The 26,119-nt window shown below is 40.1% G+C and overlaps 1 protein-coding gene across 2 annotated transcripts in view; it reads left to right on the top strand.

Annotated features, from left to right (window-relative positions):
• The window catches only part of DPYD (dihydropyrimidine dehydrogenase), a 588,030-nt gene that overhangs the window by 552,455 nt on the left and 9,456 nt on the right, over positions 1-26,119 (top strand). For both annotated transcript variants that reach the window (XM_045026686.1, XM_045026687.1), the window contains 2 exons: positions 13,093-13,236; positions 24,023-24,163. In XM_045026686.1, the coding sequence (XP_044882621.1) occupies positions 13,093-13,236; positions 24,023-24,163 (285 nt within the window). The remainder of the gene's footprint in view (positions 1-13,092; positions 13,237-24,022; positions 24,164-26,119) is intronic.

Below are 26,119 nucleotides of genomic sequence, written 5' to 3'. Positions count from 1 at the left end.
GGATTCTTTGTCTAGTGTAGTCAAAGCCATATGGAATGGCCCTCAGAACCTGTGGATTTCACGGAGTCTGCCAGAGGCCCAGGGACATCTATATAGATGCTCTCCACTGCCTCAGTCCTCTTGCTCCCTTGACAGAATGGTTCTGGTGGAGCTGCACTGACAAGGTTTCTGCTGTAGGAGGAGCTCCATGCAAAAGTTAATACATTTTGAAATTGTATTAACTTTTGTATGGATGCTCAGATTTCTGGGGGAAGAAACTGTTCCCCCCAGTCCTGCTTTCACACAGCTTCATGATTGTGCAGCGTGCGCTTCATGGATCCAGGGACAGGGCATTATGATGTATCAAAGTCAACTCGCCTCCACTTTGTGCAGCCACAGTGAGATTGCACATATGGATGACTTCCCGACCCCTCCCCATATGCAGATCTTTGGGAAAGATTTGAGGCCAGGCTGCTGCTGCATCAACTCAAGGGCAGGAAAAGGTCACCAGAAGTTACCCAACCTGAGCCCAAGAGGGTAGGGTTATTTTCCGATCCAATCCAATTGTGAAACATAATCATGTCCCGCTGGATTTGGGTCAGGTTACAGAGCTCTATAGCAAATATCATTGGTGTACATGAACTGCCCAGAGATGATGTTCAGTATGTCATTGGTGAACACATTAAATAAAGTTGGTGCCTTACAGGAGTCCATTCTTCTGGAATCTCTATGGTAATATGTTCTCGTGATCACTCTTCAGGGGAAACTAAAACTCCTACCAGCTAACCAAATCTACTGGATCCCAGTTATTGTGGGCCCAGACAAGGAAATTTCATGATTGACAATGCTCCAAATAGATCTGGCAGTATCAGCATGGGTGTGTGTCTTTTGCCAATAGACATAAAGAGACTTTTTACTCTGATTTACCACTTCCATACTATAATTGGTCTGAAGCCTGTTTGGAAAGGGCCCAGAATACTCACAGATATTAGGTGCTGCTGGAGTTAGTAAATTACCATCTACTCAGTAAATTTGCCTCAGAGGGGGAAGGTTAAAGCCATGACAGTGGTTGGTTTTATAAAGGTGTCCATCATTGTGGTATCTGAACATCAGGATTAATGGCCAGGGTGGCAGGTAGGGCAGTCAAAAGTGTATAGTAATTATTAGAGGGGTAGCCGTGTTAGTCTGGATCTGTAAAAGCAGCAAAGAGTCCTGTGGCACCTTATAGACTAACAGATGTATTGGAGCATGAGCTTTCGTGGGTGAATACCCACTTAGTCAAATGCATGTAGTGGAAATTTCCAGGGGCAGGAATATATATGCAAGCAAGAAGCAGGCTACAGATAACAAGGTTAGTTCAATCAGGGAGGATGAGGCCCTCTTCTAGCTGTTGAGGTGTGAAAACCAAGGGAGGAGAAACTGCTTTTGTAGTTGGCTAGCCATTCACAGTCTTTGTTTAATCCTGAGCTGATGGTGTCAAATTTCCAGATGAACTGGAGCTCAGCAGTTTCTCTTTAAAGTCTGGTCCTGATTATTGTTTTTCATTGGGCAATGCAGTTTACCACATCAATATCACCATCCCATAAGCCATGTGTGCATATGTGTAGTATGTATCCCATCCAAAATTTTTTGAACACTGGGTTAATGGATTTTTTTTTTTAGGAACAAATAAATGATAAACTAGTATTTACACAAAGCTTACCCAATTCTAAAGCACAATTGATCTGTGTTTATTGAAAGAAACAAGTTGAATACAGTTGTGTTTGCTAGCCTGTCAGGTATTTATTAATAGACATTCTGCTGTCATCTTTGTTACAATGCTGCTTAGCTGACAGAATTTCATTAGCATAAATGGGTGGAGAGTCCTTTTCTTACATGTCCAACAAACTAGAGACAAAGTGCCTGCCAATATTTTAATTTCTTTTTCATGTTCTGGTTAGAGAGTGAGAAGAATGCTTTCACTCCACAGTGTCATGAATATGATAATCTATGGAAATCACAGAAAGCAGGTACTTAACTTAAGCACATACTGTACTACAGGAATCCCTGATGAATTCAAGTCTCTTCTGTTTAGAGAAGATGTTGTTGTCTATTAAATGACAGACTGCCAGATGTTCATGAAGTAGCACAGTAATGTGCTCAAATCTTTATCTTCTCCTCCTCCTACCCCCCATCCCCCTTGAAGGTAATACTTTTGCATCCATGTTATTAAAGCTTTTGATTGTAAGCATAGAAGTTTGCTATGTTAACTCCTTTTTTTCTCTCTAATGAATATTGCATGCAAGAAAAACTTTATGCTGTCGAACTTAAAGCTTTTGCTGCACTCCAGCAACCAGGAATCCTAAAATCTTTCACTTTTCTCAATATAAAGTGGTGTAAAAACAAAATAGCTGAGTCATAACAGTGAGAAGATCTTGCTAGTGATGGCTAACTCGTGGAGAAAATGCTGGCAGTGATTGAAAAATGGAATAAAAGAGAATAATTGTATGCAGTTATTTAAAATAGCAGTTATAGCACCCATGCACAAAAGTGGTACTATACACATCATCATGAGACCATGGTAATGTGCTTTCCTAAAATACATACTAATGTGGCATTTAGTCTTGTGTCCAGGTCTCAGAATTGTAGCGGATAGGGGGTGAGCTCACCTGCTTGTGATGAACATGGTTTAGCGAACAGACAAAATGGTATCCACACAACGTTTAGAGAATAGAGTTACAAGAAACAGTATTTGAGGAGCAGTTGTATAGTGTTTGGAAAGCAATAGTGACAAAGCAGATAAAACAAAGGTACAAAAAGAAAACTCAAAGAATAACAAAATAACTAAAAGGCAAATACGCTGTACAGAATTTCAGAATGCCTTTTCTTCTGTCTTTTATTTTGAAAGTAATTTCTTCCTCCATGAGGAGAGTAGTCTAAATGAAGATTCAGCGCAGAGAAATAGAACAATGAGAGAGTGTGAATTGCTGAATTCAAAGGGACACATTTTCTGCTCTGCCCAATACTGCTTGGCATCGTAGGAGTAGGGAGCTTACAAAGGAGCTGTTTGCAGCACTATGCTGGTCCTGGCCAGGACATTGCTTAGAGCAGCTTTGGGGATCTAGTCTAAAGCACCTGATTGTTGCTCTAAGGAGCTATCAGTTGGAGATTGCTGAAGAGCAGCATGCTCCTGCCATGCCTCCTTGACTTGCCTCCTGCACATTTCCTATGCTTATTTGAGGCTGGGGATGGCTTGTATGAGCTGGCTATGCTGACCCTACACAAACTCTTATGCCAGGTGGATGACACCTCTAGTCTATGGGAGTCCCCAGCTGGGGTAATTCAGCCAGTTGATGATCCTTCTCCACTGCCAGACAAAAGGGCCACAGCTTCTAAGAAAATCTAGTCCAAAAGAATTAGTAATAATCAGTTTCATTTCTTCCATTGTCATTGCTATTTGGTGTTCATTAGTTGTGCGCTTTATGAGCTTAGCAAGAAAAGGCCATGCAAAATGTTATGTATGCACAATATGTCATTTTCAAAGGCTCAGAACTCAGACCCAACAAAACCACTTTTCACTAGAACTCTCAAACACACTTTGGCCTGGTCTACACTACGAGTTTATCTCGAATTTAGCAGCGTTAAACCAAATTAACCCTGCATCCGTCCACACAACAAAACCCTTTACTTCGATATAAAGGGCTCTTAATATCAATATCTGTACTCCTCCCCAACGAGGGGAGTAGCACTGAAATTGGTATTGCCATTTTGAATTAGGGTTAGTGTGGCCGCAATTCGACGGTATTGGCCTCCGGGAGCTATCCCACAGTGCACCATTGTGACCACTCTGGACAGCAATCTGAACTCGGATGCACTGGCCAGGTAGACAGGAAAAGCCCCACGAACTTTTGAATTTCATTTCCTGTTTGCCCAGCATGGAGCGCTGATCAGCACAGGTGACCAAACAGTCCCAGAACCAAAAAAGAGCTCCAGCATGGACCGTACGGGAGATACTGAATCTGATCTCTGTATGGGGAGATGAATCTGTTCTATCAGAACTCCGTTCCAAAAGCCAAAATGCCAAAACATTTGAAAAAAATCTCCAAGGCCATGATGGACAGAGGCCACAACAGGGACTCAACACAGTGCTGCGTGAAACTTAAGGAGCTGAGACAAGCTTACCAGAAAGCCAAAGAATCAAATGGACGCTCACGGAGGGAGGGGCGACTGACGACTGTAGATATCCCACAGTTCCCGCACACTCCGAAAACCATTTGAATTCTTCGCTGAGCTCCCAAAGCCTGAAGGGTCAAAAACATTGTCGCGGGTGGTTCAGAGTATATGTCATCAGACCCGCCTCCCCCCCCCGCCCCGTGAAAGCAAATGGGAAAAAATCGTTTCTCGCCTTTTTTCAATGTCACCGTATGCTACACAGCAGCATCCCCTTGCCTTGCATTGCGGATGGCAGACGGTACAGTATGACTGATATCACTCATTGTCATCCTGTGGGTGCTCCTGGCTGGCATCGGTGAGGTTGGTCGGGGGTGCCTGGGAAAAAAGGGAATGACTCCAGGTCATTCTCTTCTTTAAGTTTTGTCTAATGGAGATTCAGTCCTGCCTGGAATATCATGGCAGCTGGAGGCTTCTGCCTCAGGCTGCTCTCCCAGTCAGCAGCACCGCACGGTCGTGCCTACCCCAGCCTACTCCTTGCTACCAGGTCTCACAACAGATACTTAGACCTCTACATTTTGCTGCAAATAAAAAAAGTAAGCTGCCGTTTAGAACTGTCCCCCAACATACATATCCTGGGACATTTTGTGTTTTATCAGTGTCAACCAAAGGCCCACACACAAATGGAGATTCAGTCCTGCCTCTGCTTGTCACAGATTCCCATTTTCAGCTATAGGCTGAGCAAGTGCAGAATGGTGGTTCACTCTACTTCACCGTAAGCCAACCCCCCTCCCCTCCCCTCTTTGATCTCTGCTTGCAATAAAGTCAGTGTTGTTTCTTAATCCTGCATTCTTTATTACTTCATCACACAAATGGGGGGAATCACTGCCACGGTAGCCCAGGAGGGGTGGGGGAGGAGGGAAGCAATGGGTGGGGTTGTTGCAGGGGCACCCCTAGAATGGCATGCAGCTCATCATTCTGCGGGATGTCTGAGGCTCTGACCCAGAGCGGCCGTTTGCCTCTCTGGTTCTTTAGTAGGCTTGCCTGATATTCTAGGCAGGACTCACTCTCCATTAGACAAAACTTAAAGAAGAGAATGACCTGGGGAGTCATTCCCATTTTTGTCCATGCGCCCCCAACCGACCTCACTGAGGCCAGCCAGGAGCACCCATGACAGCAGCAGACAGTACAGTATGATTGGTAACCGTCATTGCCAACTTGCAAAGCAGCAGACGGTACAGTAGGGCTGGTAACTGTCTTTGCTAACTTGCAAAAGGCAAGGGGATGCTGCTGTGTAGCACTGCAGTACCGCGTCTGTCAGCCGCATCCAGTAGACATACGGTGACAGTGAAAAAAGGCTGAACGGGCTCCATGGTTGCCGTGCTATGGCTTCTGCCCGGGCAATCCAGGGAAAAGGGTGCGAAATGATTGTCTGCCGTTGCTTTCACGGAGGGAGGATTGACTGACGACATTTACCCATAACCACCCGCGACAAATTTTTGGCCCCATCAGGCATTGGGATCTCAACCCAGAATTCCAATGGGTGGGGGAGACTGTGGGAACTATGGGATAGCTATGGGATAGCTACCCACAATGCAACGCTCCGGAAGTCGACGCTAGCCTTGGTACATGGACGCACACCACCGAATTAATATGCTTAGTGTGGTCGCGTGCACTCGACTTTATACAATCTGTTTTCAAAAATCGATTTCTGTAAAATCGGACTAATTCCATAGTGTAGACATAGCCTTTGCCTCAATGACAACTCTTCCTGTGACAAATTACAACTTTCTACCCATAGCACTTTTGACATAACAGCTTTTTCCAAAAACATCATAAAGCTGTTTTTATACAGGAAACGTGTCTGTGTCCATGTTCTTCCTTCTTGGAAATAGTGCAACCACTTTTCTCACATTTTCCGGCGAGGAGGGAGGGAAATCATCTTAAGGCAGACATGAAGCCAGGAAAAATTTTACCATGAAGGGCAAATGTTTTTGAAAGTTAGGAGAGTCTGGAAATGGGGTTAGAATGGAAAATATTATGCAGCCTTAATTATCGTCAAGGTCCAGAGTACTATGCAACATGTTAGACTTTAATCATGTTGTAAGGACTCTAGATTTATGCAGCCATGTTAAATGCACGTTGCCTTGAAGAAAACAGCCTAGGAGGTTTTCAAAAGCAGCTGGAGGAAACAATAAAACTGAAACCAGGTTCACTGGGAACAATTTGTGCATCTAGCATACAAAGTTTTCCACATGATGAAGTGGGAGACAGACAATCTTAAAAACTTTGTGCTGTGATCCATGCAAACCTGATTTACATTTTAATGAATCCCCGGGTGGGGGCAGCTGCCTAAGTAGTTGAAATTTTAATGGCTCCCATGGCTGCCTGCCCTTCTGCTCCAAGTTTATTTGCCCACAGCCTTTCCTAACTCCTGGTCCTCCAGTAACCCTCTCCCCAAAGCTGCCCTATCTGGTCAAGAATCCCCATATCTCCAACTTGCTTAGCTTTCTCTTCCCCAGCTGCCTATCTCGCTAAGCTCCCAAAGCCAGGCAGAAGCTTCACAGTTAGAGACCTTCTAAGAATCACAGGGGGGAAACCCTGCTCTTTTACAGGTTCACAGGTAAGATAGGTGTTTGTGGAGCCAGTGCAGTCAAGATCAGTTGAATCCCTGCCTGTAAGAAGGTGGCCAGATGTGCTGGCCAGATGTGTTTCCTTGCAGCTCCCATGGATGAAACAGAATTTCCCTTCTCTGCTTCCCACTCTGTCCTTTCAAGGACTGCATTGTAGGAGAATTGCAGAGGACTCAGTGAGGGAAAGCACTCAACAAAGCAACAGGCAGGCAGAAAAGCAAATTGGCAGGGAGAGAAACTCAAGAACCAGAGAAGGCAGCATTTTGGTTGATTTATAGAGCACTGCCAGTGATTTATGTGGTGAGTTTACAGAGAGAAGATTTATATAGCCATTTGCATAGCGATGTAATTGCAAAGTATGGGAGACCATGTTCCTGTAGTTGTCACTACCACTCCCATACATTTTTCTCTTTAAAACCATGTGGACTGTTTCTGCTATTCTAGCATTTCAGCAGATGTCATGCTTTTATTTCTTTGGTTGTCATGCTCTCTCTCACCAGTTTTGCTATATGCATCAGTAATGTGTACACTTGAAAAAATAGAAAATATACTAAATAAGACAATTTGACTTCAATTCTGCTTCCAGATACATGAAGATGCATTACTGGGTATCATGTAAAATCATTTAGAACTTATGAGTGCACAAAATGAATGGCTATGTGCCTACATATCTAAGAGCAAGACCCACATGTAATGGAAATTGGATAAATGAAGTTATGTCTGACCTGGAAAATGTCTTCAGTCATGACGGAAAAAGTTTTTTTAAAGAGCTGTGACTGACCCCTCCTCCCCCTAAATCACCAGATGTTTGCAGACTGCTATAAATTTGAGGTCTTTCCTCTACTGTTCCCTATTAGAATCCTATTTATGAAAATAATTATTTTTCAGTGTTCTTTTTATATTAAGAAAATATGAGTAGGATACAAATATACCAGATACAGCACAGTTCTTTAAAATGTGATTATTTTTATTTGTATCATAATGGCACCTAGAGGTCCCAGCTGAACTCAGGGCACACTTGTACTAGGTATTGTACATGCACATAGCAAGAGACTGTTCCAGCCTTCATGAGCTTATAATCTAAACAGACAAGACATGACATAGAAGCACAGAGAGGTGAAATGATTTGCCCAAGGCAGGGCCGGCTCCAGCTTTTTTGCCGCCCCAAGCGACAAAGAAAAAAAATAAAAACAAAAAAACCCACCTGATTGAGCTGCCGCCAAAGAGGAAGAGACGGAGTGAAGGGACACGCTGCCGAATTGCTGCCGAAGACCCGGACGTGCTGCCCCTTTCTGTTGGCTGCCCCAGGCACTCGCTTCCTTCGCTGGTGCCTGGAGCCAGCCCTGGCCCAAGGTTACACAGTGGGTCACTGGCAGAATTGAGAATAAAATCTGGATCTTCTGACTCTCAGTCCAGTTCGCTGTCCACTAGATCATGGTGCCTCCTCTCCATTTAGGCTACTTGCTACTTCTCCTGTCAACATTATGGCCATTTTAAATGTAAGCTACTCACTGCCTTTTATTATTAGGGAACAGGCACTTTTTCTAGTTCATAATATGCTCGATTACCTTTAGATTGAGCCATGAATACATTATAATCAAAACAAACTTATTCACCTTAAAGCTTTGCTGGCTTAAGGTTTCATTGTTGATTCATTATGTTGTCAGTTCTCTATTGGCAGTGTAATGCTTTTTATATCTGGATAGAGACAGTTTTAGTGCGAGATACGGTTATCTTTAAATGAGCAGGATTTAGCTTCTCTGGTGAGAACAAATTCATCAGTGATGAATCCCTATAGAAACTACTGAAACAGAAATCACAATGATGCTAGAGACTTGCACAGTTCATCAGTTACAATGCATCTTTTGGAAGTCTTTAGCCAGAAGTTTTTCCTTTCTTTAAAAATATACAGCATAATACTTCCAGCGCCTTGTTTTCTATGGCAGTTGCAATCTTACAGTATGAAAATAATGAACTGAGATTTTGAATACTTTCTACTGTCCTTTTTTATCACCCCCTCTCCCCCACTGATGATACACCCTACCGTAGAAATAAACTATCTACAGAGGCAGCAATATGTTCTAACTGATCTGTTAAGTCTAGTGATTGCACATCCATGAAACAATTCAAATATTCACACTGAATCTTTTTTTCTGTGCAGATATTAATGTAAAAAATATCCTGATCCGTAAGGAGTTTAGTTACATTTTAACTTTGGAAATTTAAAAAATATCTCAAAGCATATATTCAAGAAATCTTGGGAGAGATTTCAAAAATTCCCAAGGGATTTAGGAGCACAAGACCAAGTGACTGTCCTTTCAGTGAGACTTGTGTTCCTAACACCTTGTGTGCTTTTCAGAATCTCCCCTCTAAGTGAAGTGACAGCTTTTAATGAAACCACCATCTTAATATCCAGCTTTCCAGTAGCTAATTCAACAGCTCCATTTTTAGCATATCTAATAATTCAGTTCAATAAAAAATTGCATACTGCCTCACATAGCATTCCAAGCCAAGCTGTCTGAAATGAAAGCACTGAAAGATCAACAGTCTTATCACATTTCTGACTGTCTGTACACTATTTGCAAGAGAAACCCTCTATAAACCCCTTCCTGAGCTACACAGTCAGGTGTTATTTATAGTTAAAGAAATACTAATTTTACTCTCTCAGAATATTAGCAAAAGTAATCTTTTCAGATGGAAATTGTCTCTGTCTGACTGGGGGAAAAATCTATCATAAATCATGTTTGATAAAATTTGGTTTATCTGTTGTGAGTTACCACAGGCCCTAAACTGAAATGATCAGTTTTTCCTTTTAATATTTAACACAGCAGAAGAAACATCCTCATGGAACGAGTGAAATTAGACCCATTTCAAAATGGCCTCTATCCATTCTACCCAGCACCATGTAAATTGTAATGTTTGAAACTTTCCATGTCAAAACTGACTTGTGCGTTTCTTTGATGAAGAAAGGCTTTTGCCTCAATAATTCACACTTCTCTAACTTGCACCCTTAATTCATCACACAAACTGTGGACTTTCCAATTTTCAACAAAATTTATATTTTATATATTTATACTTCATATTTTAAAATTTATTCTCACAGGTCCTGTCTTTAAGCCTTTGGAGCTTGTCAAATATAAAAAATACGCAAAAGTAAAAGTTCAGGATCCACAACACAAAGATTTGCTCATCATCCCCAAGTTGATCCGATTTTAGCAGACATCCATCATCAGAACAACAAATATCCATCCCTGATCCTGCCACTTCACTAAAAACCTGACAAAATAAATTAGACTTACAACATGCCCTAAAAGTCAGCCAATTCATTCCCTAACTATACAAATGAAGAATCAAGACGCCTTCCCAAAAATGCTGTCTCATCAGTCCCCTTCCCTTTTAATTCATGAGGTTTTAGCTTCAGCACCACCATTGCATCAGGAGTATACAGAGGAGAGACAGGGGCTCAGTAAAACAGATATTACATCAATTATAGAGGTCAAAACCAATGCCTTAAATTCCTTCTGGAAACTAATCAGAAGCCAGCACAAGACTGTTTAAAAAATATTTGAAGGCCAGAGATATACTTTTCTAGCTGATACACCTTGACAATCCTGCAAGAAAAGTTTCTGTCATCATATGCTGATACTGAGGCTATGGTATCAGCCTTGGGTCTTTTCAATTTAAAAACAGCCACATGTTCATTGCTAATAATAGGGGATCTTTCCGTGAGCGTTGGAGTCAATTGTTTAGATGGGAAGGATACAAACTCTCCCTTCCCCAACATTATCTATTATCTAGGTTGTCTCGTTTCTGAACAGGCCTTATTTTTCTTTGGTATTCAGAATTTTGCAGAAATTAATGTTGTGCATACAGAAATTCCCTTTTTCCCCCCACAGAAATGGGCTGCAGAGCTGCTGGCTGCTACTAGGGGCCACTGGACCCGGCAGAGCCCAGCTCACAAATAGGACACACTACTGGGGGGGAACGGGGAGGAGGAGCTGGAGGGTTCCTGGCAACTGCAGTTCCCAGCATTCCCTGAAGGAAGGAGAGGGTGGCGTGCAGAAAATTCCGTGCAAGCCCGGGACCCAGCATCAGGCTGTTTCTCCCTCTGGATCCCTGGGCTCTGGGGAGTAGGGGATGTGAGTGTCTGGGCCAGGGAGGGCCCCACACTGGGCTTAGGCGGGTAGGGAGTGTGAGTGTCTGGGCTTGGGGGGAGCAGTGGCTGGATAGGGGCAGGGGCAGGGGTGTGAGTGTCTGGGTGGGGGCGGGAAGATGGGAGGCGTGACTGGGCCCTGTGGTGGAAGGGGCAGAGAAACAGGAACTGGGTTGTCGTTTCTATGACCCTCAGCTCCTGGGGGGATTTTTGTGTATGTCTGTATTGTTATCATACTTACTGACAGGTATTTTGAAATAAATTACCAAAATAATTGAAACTGGGGTGATTATATAGTGTTATTTTGACAAATAGAATTTGCAGAATTTTTAATTTTTTGGTGCAGAATTCCTCCAGGAGTAAATACTAGTTCTGTTCTTATTTCTGCTTGCAGAAGTTTTTGCAAGTTAATTGTGAGACAGTCCTCAATCTTTTTACTCTCCAAATATGGGACTCCTGTGTATTTGGCATCTGTAAAGAAAGGGAAATTACTTAACTATAATTCTGCTTCTTTGAAGCTACCACATATATTTTCCACTCCTTCACCCACCTCCCCTCAAAGTTTGAGTTTCTGTTTTGTGGGGGCTGTCAAGCCTAAGTTTATTTCCATTCTTGAGATGATCTCCAGCTCCTGAATTCTGGAGAATGCATACATGTGATTTACATAACTGGGATCTTTAAGAGGACTCTTGCTTCCAGCACACTTGCGAAATGAAAAGGTTCCAGGAGAACAGAAAATACACTTATGCCAGACTGACAGTTAGTAGACTCAGAGTGCCGAAAAACAAACAGCTGAGGGCGATCCACCCTTTGTCTTGCGAGGACGCTGACACCCCAAAAGTGGGACTCCTGTGTGGAAATAATTACTGGTAAGGAACTTTTCCATGTAAATATCAGCAGAGGACTAGAATAACTATTAATATTATTTTTAATTAAAATATTTTAAAAATATTCAGAGGATACTACCTGAAAGGTACTGCATCAGAGCCTGGAATGTTTTTTAAGAATTTATTTTAAAAATTCATGTTGACATTGTCCCTTTAAATTTATTGTGATGACATTGTTTCCAGTTGGACATGCTTGACGTGCTGAAATTATTACAATGAATTAATGCTCATGATAACAATCTAGGATATTTATCTCCTGCTACTAAATACTAATTACAGTAATATAATTGCACTTAGACTAGATTCTGAGCTTAGTTTATTCACTCCATTTAAATGCTCTCAGATTAAAAAGAAACTAGTTTTCCACAGGGCTCACTCTGTTTCATAAGTAGGAACCAGGTTTTTCAGTCATTTTCAATTCACAGCAACTTACTAGGTCACAAGGACTTAGTAAGCAGTAGTTTTCCAAATCTCCACCATCTAGACAAATGACTGTGGGTGAGAGAGTCTCTAGTAATCTTTTGACCTAATCTAGCAGTTCTAGGTTGTTGGCTGAGACAGAACATTTTGGCATTCAGAGATGTCTTCCAGCAGAAATATTTGTCTAAGCAAGCCCAGACATTAAAGGATCTAAAAGAGAGTGAGGGCTGTGAATAGAGGTAGAATTATGAAATGAATAAAATTAAACCATCTTAGTGTTCACGTGGCACTTGTTAGCATTACTTCAACAGGCCCAGATAACTTTGAGGCATCATATCACAAGGATCTGTGTGTGCTTTATAAAATGGGCACATCCATGTAGCTTTACAACTTTAGTTGGTATAATAGATATCATAGTGGGTGTATTATTGAACAATGGTGGAGTTTCTTAAGCTGATCTTTATTTAATTTTATGATTACATAATATATAATACATATCTTTCCATGTTCTGTAAGAATAAAGTTGAGTTTGAATTATTTATACAAGGTGATCAATATTTATTATGTACAATACAAATACACCATGGGAGGATAGGTGTTTGTTGAATGCTGTCTGCAATGCAGCCATTTTTTGTTACAGTGTATTATGATTTTAATATTCAAACTCTGTTATTGTTTTGAGGTCAGATCTTGAAGTTATGTCTCAGGTTTATTCATTTCTTAGTAAGAATCCCATCAACTTCAATGGGAGCCTTCCTGAATAAGAAATGAATCAACGCTCAGCAAGGCCTTGGGACCTGGCCCTTTGTTAATATTCATTTATGTGTTTTATATACTTGCTAAATAGCATATTTTCTGGTTTTCAATTTAGAAACTGCCTAGTTTTGGACCTTACCTTGAGCAGCGCAAAAAGATAATAGCCAAGAACAAGATTAAACTGAAGCAGCAAACCACAACTGTTGTACTGCCTGAAAAAAAGCATTTTATTCCCAAGAAGCCCATTCCAGCAGTCAAGGTAAAAGAATTAAATAAATATATTTAATAGTGATCAGCCACCACACTGCTGATGCAAACAATTATTATTGGCCGTTAAATTGGTTATTGTGTTTATAAGCTTGTTATACAACGTTAAATAGAATGTCAAGAAAAAGGCAACCAATTTTCTATGCAGGCGCTCAGAGCTTTTAAACAAAGTGGGTGGGAAAAGATCTGTGTTTTACTTGTAGAAGTGTGTGTTCTTCTCCCTAATGACGTTTGTCAAATTCAACAGGCATCTGGGCAGCAGAACAATAAAGGTGCATGTGAGGAGAAGATGGTATTTTGAATAATAAATGTAAGGTAAAAATGTTCAAAAGTCTCCATTAATTCTGGATGCATCCATTTTTGGCTGCTCAATTTGAGGCACCTAGATCTCGATTTTTAGAGGTGCTAAGTGCTCACATCTCTCACTGATTTCAATAGAAATAGCAGGTGCTCAGCATGTGTGAAAATCAGGACCTAGGTTTTCAAGTTGGATACCTAAAACTTGAAAATTTGGCCTAAGTGATTTCTCTGATTTCTCCTAAGTCACAGAGTGACTCAGCGATAGAGTCAAAATAAAGCCTCAGCTCTCAGGTCTCATATATCACAACCTAATGTTCATTCCTATATACCCAAGCTCTCCCTGCTCCTTCCTCACCATAATAATGACACAGTAGCCAATAATTCCAGTAGGGAAATTATAGAAGATAAGTGTTCTAAGGCTACTTCATATTGCACTCAGACAGACCCAAGGGCTAAAAAGAAAAAAAAATCTCTCTCGATCAGTTCAAATAAGTGCAGCCTCCCTCTATGATACAAAATGAGAATGACTTCTGCTAACCCTCCTGATCACATAGAAGAATTTCAGTCAATCAAGGACAAAGGAGAAATACCATGTGATTTCCATCATGTGACCTCATCTCTGTGAACTAACCCAACAAATGATGCTTCAACTTGAAATACAACACAAATGTTGATTTAATAAAATGTATAGCTATGGAGAGAGAGGGAAAAGCTTTTGCAGAAAGTTTGCAAATACACATAATGTTCAGAGTTTGTCAACACAGCTAGAAGTCAAAACTAGGATAATTTTGAGCACTTCTGCAGCTTGTGTCAAACAGGTTGCACTGCTCTATTGACCTCCACTTCTTTTTTGGTTTCATTTTTTTGGTGTACATCATGCTGGTAGTGCAATCAATTTTTTTTCTTTCCCTTATGTACAGGAAAAGTCCCAAAGAATAGAGAGAACTTTAAAAAAAAAAAAAGGTTAAAGACTGTTTGATCCTCAGAGGTTTTACAGTTTAATTCTGTTTGTAGGGAAAGTGCTGATGGAATGGGGAAAAAATTCATTTTCAATGAGACAGCTTCTACTACAGATAAACCTAAAACTCACCAGAAGTAAATAAACCACATGGGGTAAAAGGAAGCCTAATAGGAGAGAAAGGACAGACACAAAAAGAGACAGGGTAAAGAACAAAGAGGGAAACATTTGGATGTGTGAACAAAAATCTGAGGAAGAACTAGAAAGACAAACTCAGTAATTAGCAATAAAAAATAGAAGATAACTGTAGGACCAGGAAGTAGGTTGAAAGATTGTACTGCAGAAAAGGTCCAGATCTACAGTTCTTAGTTAGGTAAAACTCCCACTGAAGCTAAGACTTAGAGTCTGTCCTCCTTTAAAAATTATGTTTATACTGGCCAGCCCTAACAAGATTAATTGTTTCTACGTGCTCACATACATGTTTCCTCTCCAACCACCCATCTGTTTATTTAGCATGTCCCTTCTTTCTGCTACTAGCCTCTCCATATAGATTACCCCGTCCACTAATTTAAATTCTCTGACGCAGATTTATTTATTCTCTCAACTAGCACAGACCATTATGTCCCACAAACCTACATCATTCTTGTTTGAACTACTTTTCAACCATACATTCAATTTCTGCATCTGCCATCTCTACCTCATCGTGAGCACACAACTATTAGTATTTCAGGGGGAACTATACATGATGTTATGATTTTTGCTTCATAGTGATTTCTGATTTTTCAAACATGGTTTACAGGACTTTGAGTCTATATCTCCACATATTTGTTCCAACAAAGAGCAAAGCAGTGACTTCTCTGCATCTCCTCTCATGCTGTTGTCCATGATGACTCCCATCCCTGCTATAACACCTGAAAAAGGAATCTCAGTTCATCTCATAATCTAAGCAAGTCTGAGTTAGATCAGTAAGGCCCACTATCTGCACCCAGGGTGCTGCAGGCAGCCATATATGATTCAGTAAATATATGCTTTCCTTTCTTCTGGTATTGAACCAGTGCTCCAGAATGGTGTTCAGACACTGTGCTGCTGTGACTAAAAAATGAATGTGGTCATTAAAAGATCCCATGTAAAAATACTGGTTTTGTTTTCTCATTTCTTGGCCAAAATTCTAATATGGAGTATTTACAATTTGCCAAATTCCCCTTTTTGCCCCCATGTAGAATATCAGGGTTGGAAGAGACCTCAGGAGGTCATCTAGTCCAACCCCCTCCTCAAAGCAGGACCAATCCCCAGACAAATTTTTTGCCCCAGAACCCTAAATGGCCCCCTCAAGGATTGAATGCACAACCTTGTGTTTAGCAGGCCAATGCTCAAACCACTGAGCTATCCTCCCATAGTTTAAGTTTGATGTGATATTCATCTCCTGACTCAAAATATTGTGCAGTGTGGTTATATGCTTAACAGCACCCAGAGATGGTTGTATTATATTAGTGGATGAAGTGATTCTACATACCTACATAGAGAGAGAAAATGAGGGCCATAGAAATAGGCATACTGGATCAGACCAGTGGTTCATCTAGTCCAGTATCCTGTCTTCAACAGTGACTGGTCCAGATGCTTCAAAGGAAGATGCAAGAAAAACCATAATGGACTATTATGGAACAAACTGACAAAGTGAGATTTCTTTCTAACCCTTCCTTATCAGATCTAAAGAATGATGATTTATATCCCTTCTTAAACAAATGTGACTCTGGATGTTCTCATTATCCATCTTATGTCTAATCCTTTTCTGAATCCTACGAAGGCACTGATTTCAATAATATCTTGTTGCAATGAGTTCCGGAGGTAAATTGTGTTTTTAAAAAGTATTTGATCGATTTTCTATTTTGTTCTCTTTCAGTGTAATTGATTGTCCATGTACACAGTTTTGCTGATTTATATATTTCATTATTTTGTACATCTCTTTCACTACTCCTCCTTTTCCCATGGCTATAATGCCTTTCATTTTCTGTTTCTGAATCTACTCTGTTTTTAATATAACTTTTTAAAGATAGGATTACTGGAACTAAATAGGTTGTTCTAGGGCTTTGTATACTATTGATTTCTACAATGGTATAATTGTAATATTGGTTATGTTTTCTTCTTTTCTATTCTCTATGTATCCTAACATTTTGCTCTTTTTTTGAGCACCATGACATACTGAACAGAGGTTTTCATTAAGCAGTCTACATTGTGCCCAACTCATTTTCCTGAGTGGCTTTAGTTAAGTTATATGATCTCAAATGGCATAAGTAGTTCAAAGTATTCATTCTGATGTGCATTATTAGCTGTTGCCAACATTGAATGTCACCTGCCATAATGATGCCCATTCACTAGTTTTGTAAAGTAAATCTGAAGTCTTTCAGGGCTTCTGTAATATTGTCTAATCTAAAAGCAATGCAAATTTTGCCAACTCACTGTTCATCCTCTTTTCCAGAGCACTGCTAAACATATTAAACACCACTAGTCCTTTTATCATTTTGAAAATTGATCATTTTATTCCCACTCTTTATTTTCTGCCTTTTAGCAAGATTCCAAGCCATCTCCAGGACTCTGTATTTTCCATAATAGTATCTAAACGAGACTTTCTGAAAGTCCAAATAAAAGTTGCCAACTGCTTCTCCTTTATTCGCTACTTTTGTTGGCATGCTCAAGGAATTCGAATAGATTCAAGAAGCACAATTTTTCCTTTAGCAAACCATATTGTCTTGTGTCCATCATATCATTCTAAGTTGTTGGCTTTTTTGTTTGTTTGTTTTAATTCTATATCTACTTAACATATCAATTGACTTGCTTTACCAAAGTAAAACTTACAGGTTTGTAAATCACAGAGCAGCCCTTTTTGAAAAGACAGATGCAACATTTGCTATCTTTCAGTCTATTGGCTGATTTTCATGAGATTGCATATTTTTGGGAGGCGCTCAGCCACTTCTCAAGCTCACCCATCAGAACTCTTGGGTATAGCTTTGAGGTGCTGATGTCCAGAGCCTCTTTCATTTATCAGTTTGTTCCAGCTGCTCTTTTTATACCTCTGTCTCTGACAGCAACTCACTTTCATTATCAGAAGGAGTAGGTATCTCCCCAGCATCTTCTGTGGAGAAGACTAATGCAAATCATTTAGCTTCTCAGCAATGTACTTATTCTCTTTAATTACTCCTTAATAGCAGGACTCCCCTGGAGTCACTGATTCTTTTTACAATCTATGGATGTATAGGTTGTAAAGCACTCAAATGCTATGATCATGAGAACTATACAAATGCCTATACAGAAATAAATAACTTATTTGGGATCCCTCAGGATAAAAATTACTATATAAATGTAAGAATGCATTATGAATATATTTATTGCTTGATGTTGAATCATTTTCTTCAGTGTTTACTTCATCATCAACATCATGCTCTCACAAATTTGAGAACCTGTTTAGCCTTTTCATAGAATAGGCTTTATTTTTCTCTGATACTAATTTAGCGCCCACCAGTCTTCCACATTATATACTCCATACTTTTACTCTCTGTTGCTGTTGAGTTGTGAGTGCTCAAAGAATCTAGCTGATGAACCTTTCATTCACTTGTGTAATATGCCAAAATGGCTATTTAGATCTGAAAATAAACATTAAGACCACAGACATATGTGCTTTCTTTGGATTTCATCTAGTAGACATAATACTAGTATTGTGCACTGTCCTGTAATAAAAGGATTCCTTTTAATGTATGTCTCTCATCTCTTGGACACATTGTGTTTTACAATGTAATCTGTGTGAAACAAGGTACAAAAGAGACAGCAAACCCAACAGTAAACCAAGCATGAACTGTGAATTTTATTTTAAAATACAGCTTTGCTAATATGGTTAATGAAAAGCTAATCACCTTAAAATACTTTACAAGTTACCATTTAAAATGTAGTTATAGTAATAAAAGTCACTGTGTAAAACCAACACCATCTTACTCAACAGAACTGCTCCTTGTGTGTATTCAAAATCATATCTATTTACTTTCATGGCAAAATGAGTTTTAACTTTTTTTTATTCTTGTTAGCACCAGTAGGTCAATAGTTAATGGACTCTACTCTGATTCATTTCTAAGCAACAGAATTGCTAATTAATTGCAGTTGCCAGACCAAATTCTGCTCTCAGTTATACCCGTGCATCCCTATTGATGAGAGCAGAGCTGCACAGGTAAAACTGAGGGAAAAATTCAAAACCAGTGGGATTGCATATAGGTATAATTAAGGACAGAATTTAGCTTGCAGAATTTTATTGCTGGTGGTAATGCACAAGCAAGAAAGAACACAGCTTGACTTTCAGAACCTACCTTGTGTTTTCAGGGCTGGTAATTAGCAAAAACATCATCATACTGTAAACTGTGAAAATTTAATCTGGAGGCCATTGAGAGACAATAAACATAGAACCCCTTGTTGCCATTTTAGAGAGTAATTTTTTTGGTGTGTAACTGCACTTTAAACAAAAAAGCCAGCCATTTTTTGCTGTACTGTTTTTTTTCTGAACATTTACTTTTTGATCCAAGCAAGAAGCTCTGAGGTATTTTGAGACATCGCACCTGTAAACCATCATGTAAGTACTATCAGTGTTTCATTACTCATCTAAATATACATGGCACTTTGCCGCTAAATAAAGACAAAGATCTTGCTCTAAAGATGGCACTAAGGAAAAAAAAGAACCGTCCAACAGTATAAAAAATCATTTTCACAATATTTTGGTGCCATGGCAATGATTCTTTACAGTTTGTAATATGTATATGTTTGACACAGCGTATTGTGGTAAACATTTCCTCCCTCATATTTGAGATGCTAAATTCCCACGCAGGTGTATTCATGTGTGCTGTAAGAAGCATCATGGGAGTTTGCTAAAAGTTCAAAAACTTAGCACAACACACACCTTTTTTTTAATTGTCCTTAAGATTCCTTAAGCTTAATTTATTCCATATACTTATGGGAATGCCTAGTGTTCCTAACACTCTCCATTCATAGAGTTTAAGGCCAGAAGGGACCATTATGATCATCTAATCTGACCTGCTGCATAACACAGCCCATAAAATTACACAAAGTAGTTCTTGCATCAAGTCCATAAATGATTATTGAACTAGAGCATAGCTTTCAGATAGATATCCAGTCTTGATTTAAAGACTTCCCGTGTTAGAAGAATCCACCACATCCCTAGGTAAATTGGTCCAGGTTAATTATGCACACTGTAAAAAATGTGCACCCTATTTCTAGTTTGAATTTGTCTAGCTTCAGCTTCCAGCCACTGAATCTTGCTGTACCTTTGTTTACGTCCAGACTAGCCGCCGGATCGGCAGGTAGCAATCGATTTATCTGGGATCGATATATTGCGTCTCATCTAGACACAATATATTGATCCCCGAACGCATTCCCCGTTGACTCCAGAACTCCATCAGAATGAGCGGCGGTAGCGGAGTCGACGGAGGAGCCTCAATCATCGATCCCGCCAATGTCGACTTGAGCTACAGTATTCCCGTAGCTGAAGTTGTGTATCTTATATCGACTCCCCTCCCCCCCCCCCCCCGTGTAGACCAGGCCTTTGTCTGCTAGAGCCTTCTACTATCAGAAATCTCCCTATGCAGATACTTAAAGACCACGAGCAGTCAATGGAAAGCTGCATCACTTATATGATACACTGGTTTTATATAATTTCAGCAAACTCTAAAACGAAGATGTAAAATTTAGTATACAGAGACACCATGTGGATTCATGACACACAATGGAGGATTTTGCATCTATTAGTCAATGAAAAGATCACATAGTATCTAATATTGTGATAGACCAATTGATGACACTAAGACATATATTTTAAATTGTGACAGGTATAATACGAACAAGTGCATATGTACTCTTTAGCAAGCATGGATCTGAATTTTGCAATCAGATTCCGTGGTCTCTGCAAGATTCCAAAACTGAATTCAGTAGCAACCTGGAAAATGCACATCCACATTCTTTTTTCTAAGTTAAATATGAAAATACAAATGAAAATTAATTTCTATTCATATTTATGCTATCTTCAAATATTCAGTGTGCCACATTTTTATGCTGAAAAGGCACTAATACCCTGTAATTGTTGTCAAGTGGGAGCTGAAGGTCTCAACTGTTGGCAAAGAACAGTTGAAGCAGTTAAGCAGGCGTTGAGGTGTTGTTACAGAAAAGGCAGTTGAGTAATTTGGCACTGGGAAAGAGATGCATCTGCACTTTCCTTTTCCTTCTGTGTGCAGATATGGTGGTTGACTTAGCAACCATAGACAGAAACTTCCCTCCTCCATGCCTTCACACAGATTCTGCTACTGCATTACATAGTGATGGCTAGGTGCATTAGCTGTAAATGTCACCTCATACTATATAATAATACTGTCATTTAAATTATCATTGTTAAGTCTCAGAGTTCAGGCAAGCTTCTGGAGATGAATGGGAGCCATTCAAACCCCTCAAGCTCTATGCAGGCTCAGGAAGACCAGGCAGCATCAGTTTACATTTAATTCACATTTTGAAGCTTTCCTTTGCAGTCATAACAGATAAGATTATATTTATCTTGTTTTGAGAGGTAGCGTCAGGATGATCTGGGAGTGCTGAGCATCTCTGAAAATGAGGTCATTCCGAATAATAATAAAACCCCTTAGTTTCTGAATCCCAGTCCTGCAGCAATTTGAGGTTTCTGAAATTTTAGAAAATAAGGCTTTGGATATGGTTAATTTAATAAGTAATACAAATACAAATAATATACATGTACATATTTCACAATGGATCCCATTTTTGAGAGATTACAATAGGATGGAACAGGAAATTGGTTATTCTTGATGCAAGGTACATTGATCAAATACCTTGTATTCCTGGATAATAAGTATTTGTGCGTGTTCCACTGAAGAGTACGAGAGGAAAAAGTCGGGAATTTTGCATCAGAGATTTTGATCATGTAGATGATACCTAAACTGTTTGAAGCGTGCAGTTCTAGACAGAGGGTGTCTGTCTGTCATATTGAGCTTGACCTGCGGGGGTTTCAGTTGGCTTGTATCAAACCCATAATAATAATCACAATTATTACCTGATCTACTATGGAAAATTAGTAGAAACTCAGTACTGCAGCTCCTATAATGTACGGAGATCTAGCTAGTACTTTGAGTTATGCATATTTTTTAAGCAAAACGTAAAATTTACCTTCGTGTCTCAGCTTTCATTGTTTAGTCCAAATTTATTTTAATTATGTAGAATCTTCAAAATTATTTTAACAGATTTTGCAACCTCTGGTCCTTTGTTAAAAGTCAATTTAGCTAGCACCTTTGCATAATAAATATCTAGGCAACTTACAGAACTATGACTCTTTTAAAATATGTTGGTGTTCAATCCCACCACATTTAGAGAGCAGGAAGTTAAATAGGCTATAACAGCATAAATCCCAGTCCTGAAATTCACCATGTTCCACACAAAGTGAATTGCCATAATTAACAACTTGCTGTCAATGGGTTTTAGCAAATCAGACAATGCAGCAAGGCATATTAAGTCAGCGATATGTACAGGAGGTTGCCTCGTCTGATGGGGAAAATTGAGAGTTTTGCTGCTTTCATGATTTGATTGAATTCAGTTATATTTTCCCCCGAGATCACTGTCCATGAGGCTAGTATCACAGTAACATTCTTTTACTGCCAATGCCAGTACACACATTAAAAATATAGGGCATTAAAAATTCAGCATATGCTAACAGTTAGCACACAGCAGTATCTGAGATACCCGGTTTCCCTGTGCTTGGAATATAGAGTAAGTATGGCAGTTTTTTAATACAAGCACTGTAGAATACTACTTTTAATATGTATATATATATATATATATATAAGTAAATATTCTTCTTTTTGTGCAGACAGGATTTGAGAAAGGGAATACTTTCCATTTGCTTTGGGCACAGTTGATTGTGTATATTGATTCAGGGCAAGATAGTGAATCACCCCATTTGCTTGTAAAGGATGAAATCAGGTCACCCTCTGCAATGAGCTTTGTGCTAGAATGTTTCCACCAGGAATGTTATGGAGCAACCTTTGCAGCAGCTCCTCGGGCACTACTGCAACCCATCCGCTACTGATTGTGCTACCTGCAGCTGCTACAACTCCCTCAGGAGACGGTTTTGGGCAATGGAATGTTGTAGTTATTGACCCAGTGACCATGTCCCCAAATCACTGACAGAGTAAGGAGTCTCCCTGCCCCTCACTGTGTGGGTTACCTGTATGGTTATTGCAAGGAAGGAACACCGAGGTAGCAAGCCTGAGTACCACTAACACTGTGTTCTGCTATGCTTTATAAAACAATGACAACTGTTTTTCCCTCTTGCTGAAACGTCTTGCGTAGTTCATGTGTCAAGCAATGTTCCACTTAATCTGATGAACAAACAAACAGAAAGAACAATGGCATGGAAATGTTCATCGTGTGAGAAAAACCAAAGACAGTCACTGTAACATATTGTGCTATTAGAGTGTTTTCTTTGGGGGATAGCTGTGGACAGTTAAATTAATCCCTAGAGACTTGAGTCCTATTCCCCTCTCTGCTATCAACTCACTCTGTAATCTTGGACATGTTATTGAACTTCTGTGTGCATCTGTTATTCCACATGTAAAATGGGAACATGACACTTACCCACCCTACTAAAGTGCCAAGAGATCTACAGCTGACAAGCACAACACACAGGAAGCACAAAGTGGTTTACATTAATATTTTCTACTTTTTGTTTATGAAGAGAGATGAATTTGTTTGCATCTGATGTGTCACATTTAGCCTTCTCTAAGTATAATTGGATATAAAAATATAATTTTATTCAGCATGTGTTTAGGGATCTGCAAACTTCCATTCACACAGGTAGTCCCCTTGAAAGCAAAAGTGTTGTTCCCTTGAATAAGGATTTGTGGAATGAGGCCCCGGTATTGTAAGTTTGCAATAAAGAGCTGATTCTCAAGCCATTTGCTTGTCTTTCTAAGGAGAGAAAAGCAATTGTTGTTCTCTTTGTCCCTTGTTCTTTAATGATGCCCCTTTCTTTTCCTGCAGTGAGTTCTTAAATCTGTGCTAATGAAAAGTGACCAAGGACAACCAGATTGCATGTGCCATGTCACTTCTCTTTTGTGCCCCATTTTGTTCCCTGTAGTGCTACACAATGGTGGCTAAGCATAAGTTAATTAAATAGCGCATTTAAAATCAAGTGCTAAACGCTAAATGTGGACAGACAGACACTTGTAGATCTGCCTGAAGTTTAATTTTATAGACATTCCATACCCTTTATCTACATTTTACAATATAGGAAGTGTGAAACTTGGCAAATTTTAACATTTATTTCAAAAACAGTAAAAATTGCTGTAGTGTCTGCAAGAAACTCCCATGTTAAAATACTGTAGAGTGCTCTTATATGGCCATAAAAAAACAACAAAAACATAAAAATACAAAACTTGGGTACCTTCTAAATGATTCCGTTTTTTCTCCCTAGGATGTAATTGGAAAAGCACTGCAGTACATTGGAACATATGGTGAGCTTAGCAACACAGAGCAAGTTGTGGCTCTGATTGACAAGGAAATGTGCATCAACTGTGGCAAATGCTACATGACCTGTAATGATTCTGGCTACCAGGTAAGAACACGGCTGTAATTAGCAAAAAGGCACAGTGAGTTATCTTTCTGTTGCTGAGACAGAAACAATCCACCTTCTGTTAACGAGCATGTGACAAAAATAGCTGTATAAAATACCGGCTTTTAACACCAGCATGCTCCTAAGCTATACTGAGAGAACCCTGACTGATCCAATTGTAGGGGTTGTCCACAGGGGCGGCTCTAGCCATTTCGCCACCCCAAGCACGGCGGCACGCCACAGGGGGCACTTTGCTGGTCGCCGGTCCCGCGGCTGCGGTGGACCTCCCGCAGACGTGCCTGCGGATGCTCCACCGAAGCCGTGGGACCAGCGGACCCTCTGCAGGCACCCTGCGGGAGGTCCACCGGAGCCCCCTGCCACCCTCCCGGCGACCGGCAGAGCGCCCCCCGCGGCATGCCGCCCCAAGCACGCGCTTGACGTGCTGGGGCCTGGAGCCACCCCTGGTTGTCCATGCATCAGTCATTGTGGACTTTGTTGGAGATTAGTGTTGAATAGAACCGAAACTCCTCTTCACAACCTCTTTTAATCCCTCAGAAGTTATTTCTATGACATCTACATCATCAGGATTTTTTTGGTTTGTTTTTTTGGTTTTGATGGGAAGTAAATAAAGGAGGACCCAGTATGGACTGCTGCAAATTCAAATTCTTCAAAGGTCCTCAGGTAACTAAGGGAAAGGGGGCAGGATTCGCCCCTGTCAAGCCCACAGGGCAGTGGGAAGAAAGAAAATATACCCACCTGCTAGATACCTGTTCAAAAATCGAAACCTTGCCTGAGGTTTGTCAAACTAACTAAGCTGGAATCAGCCCTGATTTGGAAGAGATTTTCATTTCTTTATGAATCAACCCTCCAAGATGATGAATTAACTTCCACAGGGAAGAAGAGAGGGCCTGGTAGGTTGATAGGTCCAGAAATCACTGTACCTGGCATATGACATTATTTTGAGTTGGAAGAACTGTTCAAAGCAAACTATTTATTTCTTGAATTCTACCATGACAGTAACATAGCTGTGTGAAATTCACTGTTAATTCTGTGAACTATTCCTTGCCCTACCATTGCACATCTGCAGGATTTTGAGGGACTTCCCCATCCAATAAGAAGATAGTAGAGCCGGGATCAGCCATTTTAGGTGACCTGTTCTCTTCTCAAACCAAAGTAGGATCCACTAGAATCCCTATGGAAGTCAATACTCCTTGCAGCATTACTTTTCATGACTCCTACACACCCAGTATAGGAGGCTGTATTTTAACTAGGCAACAATGTTATAATTTTCAGTGGCTTTTACTTTATTTTGAATTCAGTATGTTTGGTAGTTAAACTGATTTTTAACTAAATATAGTAAGAGAAATAACCTTTCTTTGTAAAAATCACTTACCACAGCAAGTAACCTGGGGAAAACCCAAGCACTTAAAAAAAAACTATAAGTGAAAATAAATGTTTAATCTAAACCCAGACCGTGCTAAGACAGTAGCCTGATTTTTCTAGCAATGATGCTGAGTGTTCCTCCTGGCCTAGCAGCCTGCAGGGCCCTCTCCCCTTTGCTGGATCATAAGCAGCAAAGCTCCCGATGCTGTCACCGCATTCCTCTGCTCCACTGCAGGGTCATGCCCTGTAGAGCAGAGTTCCTTGATTCAAATATCCATTCAGCCCACCAAACTATGTCATAGCCACTGTAAAGTCATGAGCCTAAGCTTTCACCCAACTACCCTCAGCTATTTGATTAGCAAAAATTATCCCAATAGGAAATAGTTTTAATGTTGTAAATGCAAATGCAGTTTCAAAATTCAAATTCAAAAAGCCATTTTTGTCATTTTGAATCAAAATGTGTTTGGTAGATAAAGCAGTTAAACCACAAGTCTTGTAAGCACTCTGTGTAAAGACATTAGAGGTCCTCTGGGTCCTTACACAAACAGAGAAACATGGATACACACTGGACAACAA

Source organism: Mauremys mutica, chromosome 8 (genome assembly GCF_020497125.1).
Source record: "Mauremys mutica isolate MM-2020 ecotype Southern chromosome 8, ASM2049712v1, whole genome shotgun sequence".
Classification (NCBI taxonomy): domain Eukaryota; kingdom Metazoa; phylum Chordata; order Testudines; family Geoemydidae; genus Mauremys; species Mauremys mutica.
The sequence above is the reverse complement of the archived record's forward strand: the minus strand, read 5'-3'. Positions and strand labels throughout refer to the sequence as shown.